This window comes from Eptatretus burgeri, chromosome 14, assembly GCF_056783735.1.
Source record: "Eptatretus burgeri isolate ZD-2024b chromosome 14, Ebu_testis_v1, whole genome shotgun sequence".
In the NCBI taxonomy this organism is placed as follows: domain Eukaryota; kingdom Metazoa; phylum Chordata; class Myxini; order Myxiniformes; family Myxinidae; genus Eptatretus; species Eptatretus burgeri.
The window spans coordinates 59,549,680-59,569,679 of record NC_140974.1 but is presented as its reverse complement, the minus strand read 5'-3'; the positions used below and the strand labels follow the sequence as shown (position 1 = coordinate 59,569,679).

Genomic DNA, 20,000 nt, shown 5'->3' with positions numbered 1-20,000 from the left:
CCTTTTAAATTAGATGTTTTAATCCCATCTGTTATTCCCTCTGCCACCGGAAGTGAAGGAGGTTATGTTTTCACCCATTTCTGTTTGTTTGTTTGTCTGTGTGCAGGATATCTCAAAAAGTTGTGGACGGGATCAGGATGAACTTTTGTGGACAGGTTGGGTGTGTGACAAAGACGAACTGTTTCGATCTTGGTGAAGATTCAAATCCGGATCTGGATATGAGAATTGTTTAATTTCAAAAGTGATTCTTCACCATTGAGAGAAAGGTCCAAAAACGATATATATATATATATATATATATATATATATATATATATATATATATATATATATATATATATATATATATATATATATATATATATATATAGCATGATATTTCAAAAATGTTTTGGGCCCGATACGTTCTCGTGGATCAGGCGTTACGTGGCGGAGGTATGTGCTCCATCGAGTGCTCTTCTAGTTTTCAAAGGAGTCCAAAATTAAAAAAAAAATTCCTCTATTGTCATTTTATCGTGGGGCAAAATGATGAATGTGGAAGGTTGGTGGTTTATTTATTTTATTTTTTTTAACTTTTACAAACGGTCCAGGCTGGCAGAATAGTGTAGAGGTGCACACACACTCCCCTGGTTTTGAATCTCGACCCATCTATAAACTGTCAGCCTGGTGTTTCACGGGCAGGGTGATTCATCAGTGTGTGTGCCGTCTCTCGAAAGGACGTTAAGCTGGGCACATTTTCCATCCAATCATCATGTAACTTTGTACGAAGCTAGCTTGCCATGGCACACATATCTTATTTCCTCAACTTGGTTGTGCGATGGCTTTGAAGGCCAAAAAAGTTGAGTCCTTCCTTCATGTTGGTAAGGAATGCACAAAGCACACTGCACAATCACGTAACATATCTACACTTGCCACTAGAGATGGTTCTGAGGCCAAATTTTCCGAGCCTGAACAGAGAAAACAAAACCAAACCAGGAATAGGCCAGAATTACAAATTGATTTCTTGCAATTTTACTGGAATTCTTTGGAAACCATTTACCAGTGAGGAACACTAGCTTGGGTCCTATTTATTTTAAAGCTTTTCTCAGATCAAGGTTGAGAAAATGAGGATAATCTCTATCATATGCGGTGTTTCATTGGTGTGTCACAATGGACAATACAAGATAATGAGCACGAAAATATTATCCTGAACTTTGTGTTGACCGGAGCTTTCAGTGGAGTCCTTTTTCATCTCATTCGCACGAGGGCCTCGGCCGACATTCCACAACATGGTCAACGATGGTTGTGGGTGCCTATTACCTGGATAAGGGGATGCATGAAACTTCTTTTAAACTTTCCATTTCCACGAAGGAGTCATTGTTCAACGAATGCTTTCTTGGCATTGGGACTGATGCCGATTTGTCCATCAAAAACTTTTCTACACTTCTATTTTGGGATTTAAGGCTCGGTCACTAATAACTCATTTTTGCAACAGACTGGTGGAAAGTTTGTTACTTGTGAAATCTAAAGATTTCGTAAGTATATTGATGACTTCCGTCATCTGTTTGTGTGTTTGTTTGTGTGTGTGTGTGTGTGTGTGTGTGTGTTTGTTTGTTTGTAGGCACGATAACTCGAGAACGGAAGAAGCTACCAATGTCAAATTACACCACGTGATTCAGGAGGGTGATGGCTAGTGCTGATTAGATTTTGGTCAAAATCGGTCAAAGGTCAAGGTCACAGTGACGTCAAACATTCGATTTTTGATGGTTTGGTGCAGAATCATCGTAGAAACTTCTGGTTTGCGTCGCTACCTTCTCTAGAGACAGCTTTTATTAGACAAGGTCAGAGGTCAAGTTGACGATTTTGTAAGTACCAATCTATGACTGCTTGTTTGTTTGTTTTTTAAACCATAGAAACTGAAACGAGATAAAAAACAAAAAACAAACGAATGATGACTTGCAAACTATAACCCAAGTCATCCATTTGTGGGGAAACTACTCCAATGGTGTTTCATTGCTGGCATCGTGTCGTTGTTTTCTAGTGTTGCTGCACTTGCACTCGGGAAAAAATTGACATCAGAGGAAGAGGTGTTGGTGAGTTTGTTTTTATTGGTTATTTTGATTTTTACAGTGATTTTTGGCTTGTGGTGCATTGCTATACCCATTCCTCTATTTTCAAAGGAGTTGCGTTCCTAAAAATCATTGTGTTGATCAAAAATTGTTTCCCCGTTAATTTGAAGCTAAAAATTGAGGAAACGTCCTGGGCAATAATTATCAGTCACCATAACTTGAGTAGGATGACCTAGTCTAGAGGTACACACACTCGCCTCAAAGCTGTATTGCCTGGGTTCGAATCCCTACCCTGTTAAAAACCGTCATCCTGGTGTTTCACAGGCAGGGTGATTCATCCATGTGTGTGCCATCCCTCGGATGGACATTAAACTGTGTGTCCCGTTTGTCAGTATGAGTCGGTGTATGTTCAAGATTCTATGGTGTCCTTCACGAAAAGTAGGTGAGTATTCGCAGGCATCAGGGAACAAATTATGAATTCCTGGGACCCTAACGAGCAGGGGGCCAGTGCATCAGTGGCACGACCATACTTACAGCCATGCTATAAGCCAGCAGTCACAGGCTGCACACAAAATTTTGATGATCATAACTCGAGAAAAGTCATGAAAATCCTACTGCCTCTATAAATTGCAATAACATTCATTAAAAATAGCAGAACACCAATCGGTAGAGCACATACCTCGGCCAGGCTGAACAGTTTACGTTTTGTATCCCACTGATAGGCCGGATCTTCATCCAGACCTGAACCAAAATGTAATCGGCTTGTTCTTGTCACTGAACCAACTCATCCACCAAGTTTTGTAATCATCCATTTACAAGTTTTTGAAATATCATGCTACGTATCGTTTTTGGTCTTATCTCTCAATGGTGAAGAATCACTTTAAAAATTAAATAATTCTCGTATCCGGATCCAGATTAGGATCTTCACCCAACTCATCCACCAGGTTTTGTCATTATCCATCTGCACCTTTTGAAAAACGGTATCATCCTATACATCATTTGTGGCCTTGTCTCTCAATGGTGAAGAATCACTGAAAAAGAATTCAAGTATCCAGTTTCGAATCTTCACCAAAATCGAATGAATTTGACCTTGTCACACACCCAAGCTGTCCACCAAGTTTTGTCTGAGTCCGTCCACAACTTTTTGAGATAGGGCAACAAACGATATATAGCATGCTATCTCTCGATGCTGAAGAATCACTTTTAAAATTCTGAGATCCGGATCTACACCAAAATCTAATGAATTTGTCCCTGTCACACACCAAACTTGTCCACCAAATTTTGGCTGAATCCATAATTTTTTTGACATATTTTGCTCACAAACAGACAAACAAACAAACAAACAAACAAACGTCGTACAAAGCACAATACCTGCGAAACATGCAAATCCTGTTAAAATTTCTAGTTGATGAGATAAAAATTGACGATTTCAGAAATTAGGCCTATGTTGACCTTCGGCCTCAAAAATAATTTTGTGTTGAATTCAATGACCTGACATGCAAATCCTCTTCAAATTTCAAGTCAATCGGATGAAAATTGAGTATTTTAGAAATACCACCTAAGTTGTTGACCTTTGGCCAATGTTGACCTTTTGACCTCAAAATCTATGGGCTTCTTGCTTATGACCCAATTCTACCATTTGCTGACGTTCCGTGAAGATCGGTTTAAAATTGTGACCTGTAGGCGATTGACATACAAACAAACACACAGACAGAAGAACACACGCAACCAACCAAAAACTTGAAAAAAATCTTCAATTTTCGCAAGTCGCAGGAAAGACGTTGTGCAGTTTCCATGGAAACAGCAATTTAGTAATTTGGAAAATTTGACTTATCAAGTGTTTTACATGATGGAATGTTGTGCATCACAAATTTGGTTGATACATTTTCTAAATGCTGCCTAATAGGTATTTTACATGTTTTGGATGGCAATGACCTTGACCTTCGACTCATTTTGTCCAGATTATATACACGTATACTGCACATGTGTACACATAAGCTGTGTCAGTTTCATTCTGATATCTTGAAAAATTCCTGAAGTTTGGCAATAATAAAATCACAAAACATCCCATTTGACTAAAATGGGGTGAAATTGTTGTCATGGACACCATTTTCTCTTTGCCATGTGGGACTTTTCTCTAAAACCACCTCAGTACCAAGTTAAGAGGGCACAAAATAGAATTGTGTAATTAAATTTACCTTTCTTAATTTTTTTTTTCAGGTTTTGCTCATCTTGGTTAGTGGCATAAAGAAAGTCACACGTGGCAAAGAGAAAAGGGGGGAAAAAAAGAAGAAAAATTGAAGTAGCAAGGTTGGAATATAGTGGTCAAGGCAGGGAAGAAGTGTGGTGCCATCAGACCTCACCCCTTGTAAAGGGAAGAGAACAACAACATCAACTTCTCCAGAACTGCTTGACAGATCGAGGGGAAACTTCACACATGTTCCCCCCAAGTCTTGGGTATACCAGGGTGTTCACGAATAATTAACGTCACATGGTCTGGCAGCCTTGTTGGATTGAACGAAAATCTTTAAAAAAAAAATTCTCCTTAACCACTTCATCGATGGATGTGAAACTTCACAATTATGATCTAGCAGACATGGGGAATGTATGTTTTAAATTTTAACCTCAACGGACGCATGGTCTGGCAACTAGAATTATTTAATTCTTTGAATCTGGGTTCTTTTTGGATTTTTTTGTGATAGTTACCTTTTAACTTTCAAAACACATTCCACCCTCCCCTCCCTGCCCCCCGAACCTCCTCCACTTTCCTTCATCCCACTTGCAGAGTGACCCGTTCAAATTGAAAACGGGAGGCATAGTGGACATGAAGCGAATCAGGGATCGAAATCGTGACCGGTGGGTTCTGTAAATCATAATCCTCTCATGGTCACTTGTATTCATTTGTTGAGGTTACAAGTTCCTTGCAGTTTAAATACCATTCTAACAACAATGCACGCATTGAGAAAGATCATAATTCCATGTGCAAGACATCCTCCGCTCCTTATTGATTGGGTGCAGGACAGGCGAGGAGAACGAGAAAGACATAACGAGTCTGGGGACATCGTTCTCAGCCGAGACGAACCGAAGAGACGAGGATGCAGACATGTGAGTACATTCCGAAAAACTAAGTAATACATCTAATTAGTATCGTTTAGTGTATATCAAATCGCCTTGATAATGTTGGTGAAAATTATTAACCTCCGCCATCTTCGAAGATGGATGGAGGTTACTGTTTTCACCCCTTTCTGTTTGTTTGTTTGTTTGTTTGTGAACAGTATTACGGAAAAACTCCTTGACGGATTTCGACGAAACTTGGTGGGGGGTTTGGTATGGTCCAAGGATCATGCCATTAAATTTTGGACTTGGTCCCCCCCCCAAAAAAAAAAATTGTTAGAGAAAATTTTTTTTTCTTTTGCATTTCTGCATGTTTTAAGTGATTTCCAACCCCCCTCCCCCCAAAAAAATTGTTTGAGAATTTTTTTTTTTTTGCATTTCCACATGTTTTAAGTAATTTCCAACGCCCCCCTCAAAAAAATTTAGAGAAAAAAATTTTTCTTTTGCATTTCTACATATTTTATGTGATTTCCAACCTCCCCCCCCCCAAAAAAAAAATTTAGAGATAAAAAAAATTTTTGCAACTATTTTTTCAACAAAATTTTGATTTCTTTTTTTTGCATTTCTACATTTTTTAAGTGATTTCCAACCCCCCCCCCCCCCCAAAAAAAAATGGAGAAAAGAACTATAACTCTGTCAGCACTGTTGACATCATATTTAATGAATAAGATATAAGGTTCACTTGAGTGACCCAGCAGTATTGGCGGCGGAGGTTTTGCACTCTCCCGAGTGCTCCCCCTCTAGTTGAACTCTGAGGATGAAACTTTTTTTTTTTCTCCATGTTTGAAGATTGAGGATTTATGTAAAAATTGAGCCTTTTTATCTTGCAGACAATAAATTGTCGATTATCTGGCCTGGAGGCCAAAGCCCTCAGAATGGATATGTTTAAAAGCCATGACGGTGTTGTTTTCAGACTTGCAGGTTGATATCCTACTACCGGAAACTACCCAGTTTGCTAAGTAGTTGCAAGTTAACTGCAAATTATCGAGTATCTTGATGGATACGCAGATGGTGGTGCACTGGAATGGCAGGAAAGGGAATGTAAAGAAAGCCTGGAACAAAGATTGTGAAGCTTCAACTGACAAAGGCCTTTTCCATCTGTAAACGCCGATTATACAACTCGCTGTGATTAGCACACGTGTACACGCAGGATGAAGTACATCGAGACGGAGTTGAAGCGGCGAAAGGGCCAGTCACAAAGTGTGGAACAGTCATCAAAGCTGCGCAGTGCAGAGGATCTCCTCTACGAGCTTCCGGAGAACCTTCGGGTCGCTTCCGCTCGTCGCACGGAGGAAATGCTTTCCAATCAGATGCTCAGTGGGATTCCGGAGGTGGATCTCGGCATCGAGTAAGTCCATTTTGAATAGTTCCCTTACCGATCCTGCATCAATGTCGGCATCATCTACAGCTTGAGCTTTGATTCCGTGCATTAAGGTTCATCTTGGGTTGGTAGGTTGGTTTATTAGCATTTCCATCTGGAACCCCAGTTTACGATTTTGGGATGCCGAGTTCATGTATCACCTTTTGTTTGCCCATGTCATTGTATTTATAATGTATGTAAAAGTTCACCTGCCTACTAAGGTCGTGTTCTCCATATGATTAATGTTTACACCTTTGTCAGTTTGTGCGACTCTGCCTCCATAAAACATCTCGGGATCTTTAACAGGTTCAAGATGCATGGGTAGATCATATAGAGGACACCTTTGATAGTTTTATTGGAATCCTAATTGCATTATTGTGTGCCAGCTCGAAGATCCAAAACATTGAGGTGACTGAAGAGGCGAAGCAACAGTTGTTGATGGAGCAAAGACGCCGTAAACAGGAGCGAAGCACGTCCTTCGTACCAAGCAACATGGCGGTCAACTACGTGCAGCACAACCGATGTACGACTTCCTTCTCTCATCCCCTATCATTTATTTTTAACCCTGAAATTAATTTATCGTTTCAGTTATATTGTTATTGCAGTCATGTCGAGCAATCGGCCCAGATGCACCGAGCCGGATTAAGGATGTAATCGCACATTTGCTTCGCTCAATTTGGCTTGACTGAAGTCGATCATGTGACACGCCAGAATCCTCCTCCCACCAGGCTAAATGGATCACTCTGACAGGGAAATGAATCACTGTGAATGCAACTGGGGCTGGGTTCTGGAAACTGGACCGGCAACACAAACCAGGAACTCGAATTGGGCACTCCCGTGTGCAACAGTGCAGACACGACCCTTTATTGGCACCCAGGACACCCCGCCTCATGACGTCGCCCCACCCTGCACTGTCTGCCCTGCACCAATTGGCAGTTTGACCGTAACTCACAGCAAAATCCCACCCCTTAGCCTTTTCGATTGGTTCACACAAAAACTTGCACCTTCTCAGCGTTGCAAGGCCAGATTCTCTCATAAAGGCACACAAGACAGATTACAAAGGAACGAACATGAAGAGTGTTGAAGGGAGAAGCCGTTTTTAACACAACCATGAGGGAGGGAAGACGACAACTTTCTGTACAAAGAGGCATAATGCTTTATTACAATTAAATTACTTCACTCTGATGCGAAGACATGCATTAAGGGAATAACTGCTTCTAAGTTATACAATCTTAACCCCGAGAAGTCATTTATACAATAATATTATTTAAATTTTATAATTTGATATTATTCACCTGTACTTTTATGTTATGATTCAGTTATATTAACCTGTTTTTTTATTTATTGCATTTTTTCCCCTCTGCAAGCCATTTCTTTTGTTGACATAAATCTCTGCAATCTGCAACTTCCATTATCAGTTAAACTTCACTCAATTTTGTGCATTGGTCAGGAAAATGTGATAACCAGAATTATGACTTCAATCGTGTATTTTTTGAGTAGTTTCCCACGAGCAACTGGGACACAACTCGCGGCGTGGATACCATCGTGAGGACAGCAGGCCGAAGCCAGCAAGTGAGTATCATTCGGAGTGCAGTGTAATCCTTCCTGTTTTCATCATTTCTACATTCCTGGTTGATTGAACAGTTCCCGACGGAAAAGTATACTGCGACGGTTTGCGGTTATAACCGATAAAACAAATAGTCTGAGGATGGAGAAAAAAAAAATTCAATATTCCCTTGATCTTTTGCAGATTCTCCTGGACGCAGGCGCCCTCACGCAGACAAGGCCAGCGATGATTTCCATTATGAACGATTCCGGAAGATGAACCGACGATATTGAACTGGAGTCCCAATCCTTCATCGTTTGGCTCTTATCTCTTTATATCTCTCTCTGTAAATACATGTTCATGCCCCATCCTTAAAGTTGCTTGTCAATTCTAAGATTTGAATAAAGCTCGACTCTATATTGTTCACTCCTCCAGTATTTTGTTTCTATAAAATCTCTTTATTTCCACTGCCAGCAAAGGTGGATGGAGCTTGTTTTCACCTCTGTTTGTCTGTCTGTGAGTAGGATATCTCAAAGTTTTGGATCAAACTTGCTCGATAGGTTGGGTGTGTGAAAAGGACGAATTGATTGATTTTGGTGAAGATCTGGAGATGAAAATTCTTCGTGATTTTTCACCAATTGACAAAGGGCCAAAATGATATATCGCATGATATCTCAAAGTTGTGGACGGATTATGACAAACCTTGGTGGATGAGTTGGAGTTGGGTAGGTGACGAGCCGCTAAGATTTTCATTCAAGTGCGGATCTAGATCTGGCCTTTCTGGGATACAAAAATGTAAACTGTTCAGCCTGGAGGAGGCATCCGCTCTAACAAGTGTCGTTCTAGTATTTCGTTTGTGATACAGCATGAGTGTATGAAATACTCCATTTCAATTTGCAAATGGTAACTATTGGAAGGAGAAAAATTGCGTCTTGTATCCATGACACAATTCAAAGTTTTCATGAAGAAAAGTGGGACTGAAGGTTTTCTCTAAAAAGCAGAGGAAAAAGAAATTGTACATGATTGTCTGAATGTCCCACAAGGAAAATCATTTCAGTTTACAAATCATATAATACATGGGGTGTTATGACAATTTTATATGATATATATTTGTGTATGTGTAGCTCCACGAACAACCAATTTGGAAGCAGTAATGCATGTTTAACATGTCTGATCTTTTTCGGTCTACGAGGGTTCCGTGCTCCCAAAACGAACCGAAAGTCAACTTCTCCACACTTCAAAAACTGGAAAAAAAAATTTATTGAGAAATTGTACAAAATTTAAACATTTGATCTGCTTCAAGAAAGCAGAGCAGACATTTTCTTACTTTGTGAACAAAATGCTCGTATGAAGGCTGTTATTCCAAACTGTCAAGTGTCAGGACTCGGAGCGCCTGAACAGAGCCCCATTTAACGACAAGTGTCTTCAGACAGCGACTTCCCAAGCTCAGTTCTCCATTTCCATGACCACCCCTCCTCCATATTCAGCTTCCTCACCTTCGTCCACCATGACACCAGTCTCTGCATCCACACTCTGACCATCCGCTTGCTGTTCCACAGTCACCTCCACTCGGTTCCTTTTACGTTGCTCCGAGGCCTCTTTTTTGCCTTTGATCTCTTTCTTGTACACTGTTCACAATGCATTGTCTATCAATCACCCCAACTAGCTTGATACCGACACTACTTAAAACATGCAAATCTGATAGATTTATCTCCACTTTCATATATCGATAATCTCACCATTACGAATTGATTAAACCCCTGTATTAGTGAAACGACACCCCCCCCCCCCCAATGTTATCTTGTTAGTTCTCACCCTCCAGGCTGTCTCGCAGAGACTGAACAAACTGCTCAAACTCCATCTCCTCGAGGGCAGCGAGAACATCACCAGCTGCCAACGTCTTGCGCTTCGCTTGAACTGCAAAACTGTTAGCACTGCCAGGGAGGGATAATCGATTACATTTCGGGGAACGCTCTGTTTCCACTGCAGCTGATCCATGTCTAAAGAACAAAAGCTACTAACGCCATCCATCTAAACGGTGAGATTTCTCCCTCACTATTGGACAGTAACAATTTGTATGTGGGTGAGGAAGCAGGCCCGATGCCTGCCTGATACCTGTGTGAATGTATATCCACCACCAACTCAGGTCATATTTTATAGTTAGCTTTTTAACTGGTATGCTTGGCCAAATGGTACCCTTCCCTTCTTCCCCTCCCCAGTTCCTCAGTGAAAACTATGCCTCACCCCACTATCAGAATTTTCAAACTGCAATTCTGTTTTATCAGCCCCAATTGTCCATTCAATGCATGAAATAAGGGGATATTTTTTTCTTGGAAGTGATTGCTCGGAAGCAACAGGGATTTCGAAAGTAGGGGATGACTGGGACGTTCATCCTGAAACAGCTGGGAGAGAGGCGGTGCAAGGTGAAATGTCATTGGCATTTGTGGATCAGGTGGCCGATGACTGTTCTGAGAGAGATGGTGATAGTGACTGATGGATGGGAGTGCCGAAAGCAGAAGTTACATTGGTGGAAGGGATGTACAAGGGAAGAGTTTTGGTTGTTCTGAAGAGTTCAGCATAAACATTCATTTGAGGAAAGAAAGCTCTCTCAGCCCACCCTTGTTTATCATGGTGATTGAGCTGGTAAGCAGGAGGGTAAAAATGAAAGGTATTCTGGGAAGGATGTCTGCAGACGATCTGGCTTTTGTGGTTGAGAGTATGCGGGAGATGCAGGAAGTACTGGGGGTATTGAAGGAGGCTTTTGAGAGGCATGGGCTGAAGAAGAGTATGGAGAAAACTGAGGTGATGTGGTGTGGATCGGGCAGCAGAGAAAATAAATGAATATCAGGTTAGAGGGAAAGGACATCAGACACAGATATGTGTGAGTATCTGGGGGAAACTGACTGGGGATGGTAGGTCAGAGTCAGATGTATGGAGGAGGATACAGGTGGGTGTGGAGGAGAGAGGAAAGATTGATGGCAGGCAAACAATTATCAAAGAAATGGAAAGGGAAAGTTCTGGTGTCTTGTGTAATGCCGGCCTACCTTTACGGTCTGCTGAAAGTGGCACTGACAGAGAATCAACAACAGTGGCTGCAGGTCTACGAGACCGACAGAGAGCAAAGAGGGTGGATCGGAGGAGGATGGATGAACTGAAGGAGGAGATAGGTGTGCAAGAAAACTTGATGGTGAGATTAGTAAGAGGGCTGGTCAGTGGTGCTGATGGGGGAAGAGAGGATAGCAAAAAGTGGATAGGTTGAGGGAGCCAGGAAGGAGGAAAAGAGGTAGACCACGGTTGCGATTGAAAGGTTGTGTGAGGGGGGACATCAATAAGGTGTGGGTGGTTGGAGTGTGTTGGCTGAGGACAGAGAAGAGTGGAGGAGTATCATGGTCAAGGCAGGGCAGAAGATTGGTACCACTGGACCTCATTCCTTATAAAGGGAAGAGAAGAAAAAGAAGATTACCATGATGTAGCGTAAAGAACAAAAACACTTGCTGATCTGGCAATGGCGCTGCGAGCCTCCTTCGAAACATTCACTCCTTCTGGCAACTGCAAAGAGAGAAATAACATTTGAATCTACTCCAAGTGTGTGTGCATCTGCATGTGCGAATGTGTCCAGAACATGTGCAGGAAGAAACCAACAACTGCACGAAGGTGTGGAAACATCTTTAGATTAATTGATGATTTACTAGTAATTAATGATGGGCTTTTGTATTTGATCAGCAACATGATGATACATATCTAAAAGAACTCAGATTAAAAAAGGAAAACCAAACTCACACTTCAGTTTATTTTTTGGAATTACAAATCAATAACAGTAACAAGCCGGTAGGCGACGAGGGATTCACTAGGATCGAAGCGCTGGATACGATGTTTTTCATTCTGACCGATCCACCGACGAAGATTCATTGCCAATAGTGGGGCAACTTAGCATAACAATTGTGCATTTTGTGAGGAAAGCACCAAATTTGCCACACTAGTAGCCTCTCGTATTATGAACAGATTTGGATATTGGACCATCTCAAAATTTTTGATGGCAGTGGAAAATGGCTGCCACAGCCATCAGTGGCTGAATTTGAGATGGCACACACACACACACACACACACACACACACACACACACACACACACACACACACACACACACACACACACACACACACACACACACACACACACACACACACACACACACACACACACACACACACACACACACACACACACACACACACACACACACACCGATAAACTTCTCTCAATGCTCTTGTTTGACCACACCTCCTGAGCCACACAATATTTTTCATAAGCTACTCCCACTTTCCTACACCACTCCCATTTTTCATCAACCACGTCCACTTTCCCTAAGCTCCGCCCACTTTCCTCAGCCCCTCATAAAAAATGACGGTAAATAGACACCCGATTTTTGAAGGACTACCATTTGAAAAATAAAACTTCAATCAAATCAGCTCGAGTAAAATTTTCTGAATATCTCAATGTTTAATTCCAAAGTCTCGTTTCTCTACATTCAAAACTGAAGGACAAGTATTGAAAATACTGTACGCGGTTTTTCCGCCGCTGCATAGCAACGGGTGGTTGCTAGGCAACGGGTGGACTCTGGCTGTTGTGTGAAAATGGCTGCCAGATTCATAACAATATTTAATTAATGCAAGATGTGCATGATTCAATGCATGCTTCTTCTTTGCCGAGGGTGCGTTCCCTGGTCGGGTGATCACGCGACTCCCAGTTAACAGGTTGTTAGACAGACGGATACTGGGACTCGTGGTCACTTGATTAGCGTTCGTAGTTGCGTCACAACCCACTGTGGGGTGAAGTTGTTCACTCCTGTTGGCCTCATGTCCGGGTGAGTTTGAGAGAAACCGGGGATTTCCCCCTCGTAGTAGGCTCGAGCCCCGAGACCGCAACAATTTATCAATTAATACTAATAATAATAGTATCATATGACAACTATAATAATAATATCATACGGCAACAATAATAACGAACATATAATATTGTCGCGAATTCGCGCCCGCTGGCGTGCGAACGGCCACGTGACTAGAATCACGGCACGTCGCCCACCGGACAGACAATTCTGTCGTGACCCTCCGGGAACTATTGCCCGCAGCCAGTCACGGGTGGGCCTTTCGACCTCACCACAATCGTGCCAATCGGCCACCCGCGTAGGATAGGGTTGTTCGCCAAACTCGACCTACCTAAGTACCCACGTGGATGGTAGACCGGGCGATCGTACCTCGCCGCAGGCCGACTCCGGACACGAACCGCTTAAGCGGTCCGGTCCGTTCCGTGCTATCGGGATAACCGAGCGGTGTTATTATCGGCCTCGACGGTTCCGATTAATTATTGGGCGTTTTTAAGCCCACTACGAATGAACCCTTTATGTGAAGCAAGATGGAGATTCAATTAAAGAAGAGACGAAGCGAAACGGGAAAACAGTTCAACATAATGCACATTTATTCCGCGGCATGCGGAGAGCACACATATACAGCCAAACAGAATGCACATATATCAAATGCAACAAAAGAAACAATGACGCAGAGATACTACCGACTAAGACCGACACACGGCAACACTTAAACAGTTTTACTTCACCAGACTGGCGCCGACACACATTTACTCAAAAGCAAAGGAAAGAAGCCACCCTCATAGGCAAGGTGGCAGACGAGCCCGAAGGCCAATGTGTGCGCGGGACCTGAAGGAGCGGTCAGGTCCGCGAGACCGGGGGGGGGGGGTCCTACCCGCGTCCTAGTGACGAGCCGCAAATGTGGCTGCGCGGCGGTGCCCCGACTTCGTGCTCCTTCGCGGGTTTCGTTGGCACCGCTTGGAGTGGGGTGGGAACGGGGCCCCCTTTTTGCACTATCTCAGCACGGGGGAAAGGGGGGGATTGTTGATGCCCTGGGGGAAGGAGAATGGTTGGCTGGCTTGGGTCCCACGTCGAGCGATCCCACCGCGACCTCGTCGCCGACCGCCATCTTCCCTGCCTCGGACCCGAGCTCCTTGGACTCTTCCCCCAATTCTCCTCAGCCGACTGCAGAAAACCACCTTGACGCCTTCGCCTCCTGACTCCACTCCGCTCTCCAACCCAACTTGACTGCCTCGCATCAACTCCAACCAAAAACGAACTCTCTGCGCAACAACTCTTCTCATTTGCCTCCCTCGCTCGCCGTTTTATAGGCCGGCAGGAGAAAACAATTTGCAAATTTCCGGATCAGGATCTCCTCGAGGGCGGAGCCACGCTCGCCGATTGGACGGAGGAAAAAGGGCGTGAATCTCCCCTGATCCTTGAATTTGCATGTCTCGATTCCAGACAGACTCGCCTGGAGGCGGGGCCAAGCCGCCCCACGCTTCCTAATTGGACGGATCAGAAGTGGGGGTGTAGCATTCCTGATCCGAATTCTCCTCGGAAAGGCCGCTATTTGCACTCGCGGCTCGGCGCGTATCTTGTACGAGCCCAGGACAGCCCGACGCTCAGTGCTCACAGGTGGTGCGGGAATGGCCGTAGAAGGAGGGAGGTAAAGGTGGTGGAGGGTTTCCGGCGGTGGCCGATGGCCATGGTGCCGTTTGGAATGGCGGTGATGCGATGTTTGCGGGAGCGAGTTGTGAAGGTAAAAGTCGTGGCTGTTGGCGTTGTTGTTGTCTGACGGTTGGAGCGTGGTTGGTTCAAAATAAAGATAGAACAGAAAAATGGCTATCTCAAAGCGTCGCAGCCTGAATGAATCTCATTAAATCCCTCTAAACAACGGGTTTGGGCTAACTACACAGGTACTTAAGAGATACCTCACTTACGGGACCTGAATGGTGGTTTGCGAATTTCCACAGCCGTAACAATATCCACGCTGGCCCAAGCACATCTGCGCTTGGTGAAAGGTAAGTTATTCAATGTACCACTTCAGTTCAGCAGACAGGTGTGTAACAAGGCTGTGAAGATAAATTAAAATTTGGTCCATCGGACCAACTGGTCCACTATCTATCTATAATTCCAGGTGTGTGTGTGTCCGCTGTTTCTCGACAACCACTGGTCCGATCTAATTGAAACTTGCCAGGTATATTGCTGGGGACCTGAGGATGTGCCTTTTCAAGGTTTGATATTAATCGGACAAGTGCTTCCTCAGTTATGGCCATTTATTTACCAAACCAATGAAGGACACGTTGCTGTGTAGGCGTGGCCGATGCGCCATTTAGTTACCAATGACAAGACACGTTGCTGCGTAGGCGTGGTCGATGGGGAAAGGGCGCCTTAGTTACCGTGGCGTAGGAGTGGCAATGGTCAATGGCAACGAATGTCATGGCAAGCTAAGACAGGGAGGTAAACTTGATTTTAATTTGGATTTTAATTAACTCTGTGTGTAAGTATCACAACAGTTGTTTCTTCAATGCAAGCGATAATTCATGGAATGCATGTGAACATTTCGTACGGGCACGCACTACTTCCAGATAGTGATGACTTACTGTATTCTAATAATTTCTCGATTTCTTATGCGCATTTATAGATCAACACAATGCCCCAATCCAGTCATCGTTTACGAGAGTGAAGGAACGGCCTGTGTGGTTGTTTGAAAGGTTTTTTTTGCACGTACAGCCACGCACGTATGGGCACGTACTAGATATATTAAAACCAGATTGTGGGTGAATGGAAGACCAATAGTGATTAATAAAGCAAGGCAGGATAGTCCAAGAGTACGCACATTCACCTGGGTTCGAATCCCGACCTCACCATAAACGACCACCCTGGTGTTTCACGTGGAAGGCGTCAACATGTGTGCACATTCAATTTTAAGGGCACATTTGCCAGCACCGGTCGTCAGTGGATGTTAAAGACCCCCAAGGTGCCACGAAAGCTGTCGTGAAGAGTAGAGTAGCTATCACCGGCTCCCTAAACGAATCACAAAATCCTATTCAAATCACTTTCAGTCGAACGTTCGACCCGGATAGTTGGTTGGTGAAAGCCTTGGAGCAAAAAATGCCTACCACCCCGGTTAAGTGATTAGCACAACCGTTTGAAGAGACGTTGTTGGATCATATTCATACCGCCTCCTTGATGATGCGGCTGATGACCGCGTTCGGGAGATTCAGGTCCTCCGGCCGTTCCGCCATGTCTTCTCTCGCCCTCGGTGTTGAGGGCTAGACGTGTTCAAGTGCGGTCGTCTCAGCACACAGACAAACTGTGCTCACAAAGACAAGGTACATAGAGCGACAAAGCTCGAGTAAAACCATCAACCATTCGTGCTGAATACATCGTATCGGTGAACATTGATCGTTTCATTACTTGTACACTTTCCAAATGTGTCATTCATCGATTCGATGAAACAAGAGAAACTCCGTCTCAACTCTAAACCGATCGAAGCATCGCAAAACACCTCACGCGGCCTTCCTTACCTACGGCTCCGTGCGGGTCTTCGCTCCGATCTCATGCTCCGCTCATCCGCACCGGCGCGAATCGAGCAACTCGCGATTTATTATAACAAAATCAATTAGGACTAGAACTACTTTTTAACTCGTCTATTAAAATTTACATTCGTGTGGAAACCTTTAAATTTATTTTCCATATTCACCTCAAAATGTACATATTAAGGTACGGATGCAGTTCCTGCTTTATCATCCATAATAGTGTTACAAAAGCTTTATGAATCGTTCATGAACAATCGAACAACCTCAATACGCGTTTTGTTTTTAAAAATAAAATAAAATAAAACTAGGATAAGGTTGTTGGTTTATACACCGCCTAAGCGTCTGCCCATTGAATGTGAAACTGTACGTGAAGAAAACCTCACGGCACCGAACACGTATTACAACTACGAAGTAAACTTGGAAAACGATAAACAATTCGTGAAGAAAAAAAAAATAAGCGTTTTTTTTTTCTTTTCTAAATCGTGATTAAAATGTGAAAAAAGGAGAAAATACTTCTTTCCACTGATCTCTCTATACTCATTGGATAGGAGGGGAAGCACATTTTTTGAAGCCAGTTGTCCGCCATCTTTGCTCTCCCAAACGAATGAACGGGACTGTTCGTAAATCGTAACTAAGATGACTGGCGCTTACCGATGTCACGTGATTCCTCTTCTTTGATCACGAAGGTCGCGGTTTTTACTATCGGACGCAGAATACGATGGCATTTCCTAAATACTATAAAAATGCTTTTTTTTTTCAACCCGGAAATGGATTAAAAAAAATGAATTGGGAAAGGAGAAAAATCAGGTAGGAAAGGTGGGATTTTCATCGGAAATATACACCCTGAAGCAATTATTGGGAGCGACGCAAATGGTATTTTTCTGTGTTGTGGGAGAAGTAATATGGCGCACTTCCGGTGGCTTCACGACCGCACGACCAATTAACGCTCGGCACCCAATCCAGTAAGCATCGACATCGATGGTTATTTTTCTTGAAACAGGTAACTTTCCGGTAAAGCTTCAGCTATAATATGTTTTCGTAGTTAAAATGTTTGTTGCGTAAATTTTTAGGAAATCCCAAATGGAAATTTTTTTATCGATCTATAATTCCAGCAATCTCTGTGTCTGTCTGTGTGTCTGTGTGTCTGTGTGTCTGTGTGTCTGTGTGTCTGTGTGTCTGTGTGTGACCGCTGTTTCTCGACAACCACTGGCCCGATCTCAATGAAACTTACCAGATATATTGCTGGGGCCCTGTGGATGTGCCTTTTCAAGGTTTGATATTAATCGGACAAGTCGTTCCCAAGTTATGGCCATTTATTTACCAAACCAATGACAGGACACGGTGCTATGACATCATGATTGACGTCACAATTATTTTTTTATTTTTGCACATACGGGCACGCACGTACGTATTGAAGTCACAATTCTTTTTTTTTTTTTTGCACGTACGGCGACGCACGTATGGGCACGCACTACCTACACACGAATTGACGTCACAATTCTTCTTTTTTATATTTTTTATTTTTATAGTTTTTTGCACGTACGGGCACGCACGTACGTACGTATTGACGTCACAATTCTTTTTTTTCTTTTTTTTGCACGTATGGCCACGACGTATTGACGTCACAATTCTTCTTTAAAAAATTTTTTTTTGCACGTATGGCCACGTCTGTACGGCCACACACGTACGGGCACGCACTAGTTTTTTAATGATAAAAAAAACGTTGACGATCAGAAACGTTAGATGAGCACACCGCCCAGCAAAGGAATCACTTTTTTTTTTTCCTACAAGTTGATTAAAAATATTATTCGACGCAAGTTCAATGGTTTTTTTTTTCTACTTTATTATAAGTCTGAGCAATGCGTTAATAGCAATAAGTATATTTAATACAATATTATATAAGGACAGTGCCGGGTGGATAAGAACGCTCCGGTTTGCCTGAGGTGAAGGTTCATATAAATCTTGTTGTTTTGAGCTTTACGGGTCATTTTTCCCTACTAATCTTTTGAAACTCGGTTTATGGTTTAAATCGGACTTTGTAAATCGCAAGACCGGACAATTCGAGTGGCGTTTAAAACGGATTCGATGCACGACGTCGGTCGCGAGAGGACGAGTTTGCGGCCTAGTCGAGGTCGACTTGTTTGTTTACTTATTTTAAGTATTAACGGCTGTTTTGTTAAATGGGGATTTGATTTTGATCATTTGAACGTGTGACGATTATTAGTGATGGAATGTAAAACATAAACTCGGTGCATTGTGGGTTTGGGGAGAAAGGTGCTGTGCATGATGGTGAATGAATTTAACCATGTTGCACTACCTGCTGTGGTCTGGCAGGACAGCCAGCTCATTGGTAGCGCCATTGAGCTGCTGAGCTTGGGTTCGAATCCCGACCCAACCATAAACGATCATACTTGTGCCACGCAGGCAGGTTGTTTGAATCATGGAGTACGTCCTTCGGTCGGGTATCCGCTACAATATTCCGTCCTGGTGGCATTCGTTGATGGATGCGGAATAATCAATCCCACGGTGCCTTTCGTAAGAGTAGGCCACTGTGTGTTCGTACCTTGGCTGTCTTGCTGTCCTGACGATGAACACTGCTACCTGACGGCCCCAATTACTTCCACCTTCTGGAAAGTTTTTCGGCATTAGTCTTTCACGAGCCGGCTGACTAAGCCTGCCGTTCGAATGCCGGTGATATGGACAAGAATTTGTAGTTCGTTCGGATTTCTGGAGATAACTGATTTTCCGGATCACCGCTCACCTCCACTCGCTGATTCCTCTTTTTTTTTTCTGCCCGTGAAACGAACCTCCACATCTTCAATCTTATTCTTCCCTCCAGGTCTTCACGACTGCTAGCTGTTCATCAACATTTCAAATCGTCCTCCCAATCCAAAACCATGATCTTTTCTACCCTCGTTAAACCATATCTCTCCCAACCACCAAGTTCACCTCCTTCCAAGTTTCCAGTTTTTCCTTCTTGAGAGTTTGTGGCTGAATCCACATTGTCCACCCCATGCGTCCTCCCATACACCTCATTCTTCCCCACGTCCCTTGTTTGTCCAATTTTTCCCTCTATTTTGTACCTCGGCTCAACCCTGCTGTTTGTTGTCCCCCCTCCCCCCCTCCCCAACTCTTTCTACTGTTCCTTTCCGTCTTGATTTCTTCCATGTTCTAGCTCCTCCATGAATCTCAATTTTTGTATCAAATAAACTTGATTATTCTTCGACAAAGACACCGTGGGATCCTTAATGTTCATCAACTAGTGCTGGCAGACGAGACAGTTGGCTTAACGTCCATCCGAGGGACAGAGCATCAACGCATTGCTTGGGAAGCACAAGTCAGTTTATAATCTCGTTGGGAATCTAACCCAGATTAGCTGGCTCAAAGGTTAGTGTACTACCTGTGCCACATACTGTCAGACTTGTTACTCCTACTACTGCTGAAAAAGGCAATGGCAAACCACGTAGTCCACTTTGGGTTTTTCTCTGCCTGGAGACTACTTCAGCAGAGAGGCTTTGGATTC

General features: G+C 43.2%; 3 protein-coding genes across 5 annotated transcripts in view; 2 read left to right on the top strand and 1 right to left on the bottom strand.

Annotated features, from left to right (window-relative positions):
- Positions 1-8,492, top strand: part of C14H9orf78 (chromosome 14 C9orf78 homolog) — a 12,121-nt gene extending 3,629 nt beyond the window's left edge. For both annotated transcript variants that reach the window (XM_085855085.1, XM_085855086.1), the window contains 7 exons: positions 2,021-2,072; positions 4,834-4,904; positions 5,067-5,153; positions 6,313-6,510; positions 6,909-7,045; positions 8,023-8,094; positions 8,273-8,492. In XM_085855085.1, the coding sequence (XP_085711211.1) occupies positions 2,021-2,072; positions 4,834-4,904; positions 5,067-5,153; positions 6,313-6,510; positions 6,909-7,045; positions 8,023-8,094; positions 8,273-8,361 (706 nt within the window). In that variant the 3' untranslated portion in view covers positions 8,362-8,492. The remainder of the gene's footprint in view (positions 1-2,020; positions 2,073-4,833; positions 4,905-5,066; positions 5,154-6,312; positions 6,511-6,908; positions 7,046-8,022; positions 8,095-8,272) is intronic.
- Positions 8,493-9,310: 818 nt separating this feature from the next.
- On the bottom strand, positions 9,311-16,698 carry POLE3 (DNA polymerase epsilon 3, accessory subunit). Its single transcript, XM_085855090.1, has 5 exons — positions 16,466-16,698; positions 16,118-16,251; positions 11,532-11,617; positions 9,884-10,002; positions 9,311-9,696 (listed from the first exon to the last, which is right to left on the bottom strand). Exons 2-5 carry the CDS (start codon positions 16,181-16,183, stop codon positions 9,515-9,517), a joined length of 453 nt encoding a protein of 150 aa, XP_085711216.1. The 5' UTR covers positions 16,184-16,251; positions 16,466-16,698; the 3' UTR covers positions 9,311-9,514.
- A 695-nt stretch (positions 16,699-17,393) lies between these two features.
- Positions 17,394-20,000, top strand: part of CSNK2B (casein kinase 2 beta) — a 28,691-nt gene continuing 26,084 nt past the window's right edge. Inside the window, exon 1 of one of the 2 annotated variants that reach the window (XM_085855088.1) lies at positions 17,394-17,477. The gene's annotated coding sequence lies outside the window, so the exon portion shown is untranslated. Of the gene's footprint in view, positions 17,478-18,265; positions 18,421-20,000 lie in introns of those variants that run through there. The other variant, XM_085855087.1, reaches the window with a different exon arrangement.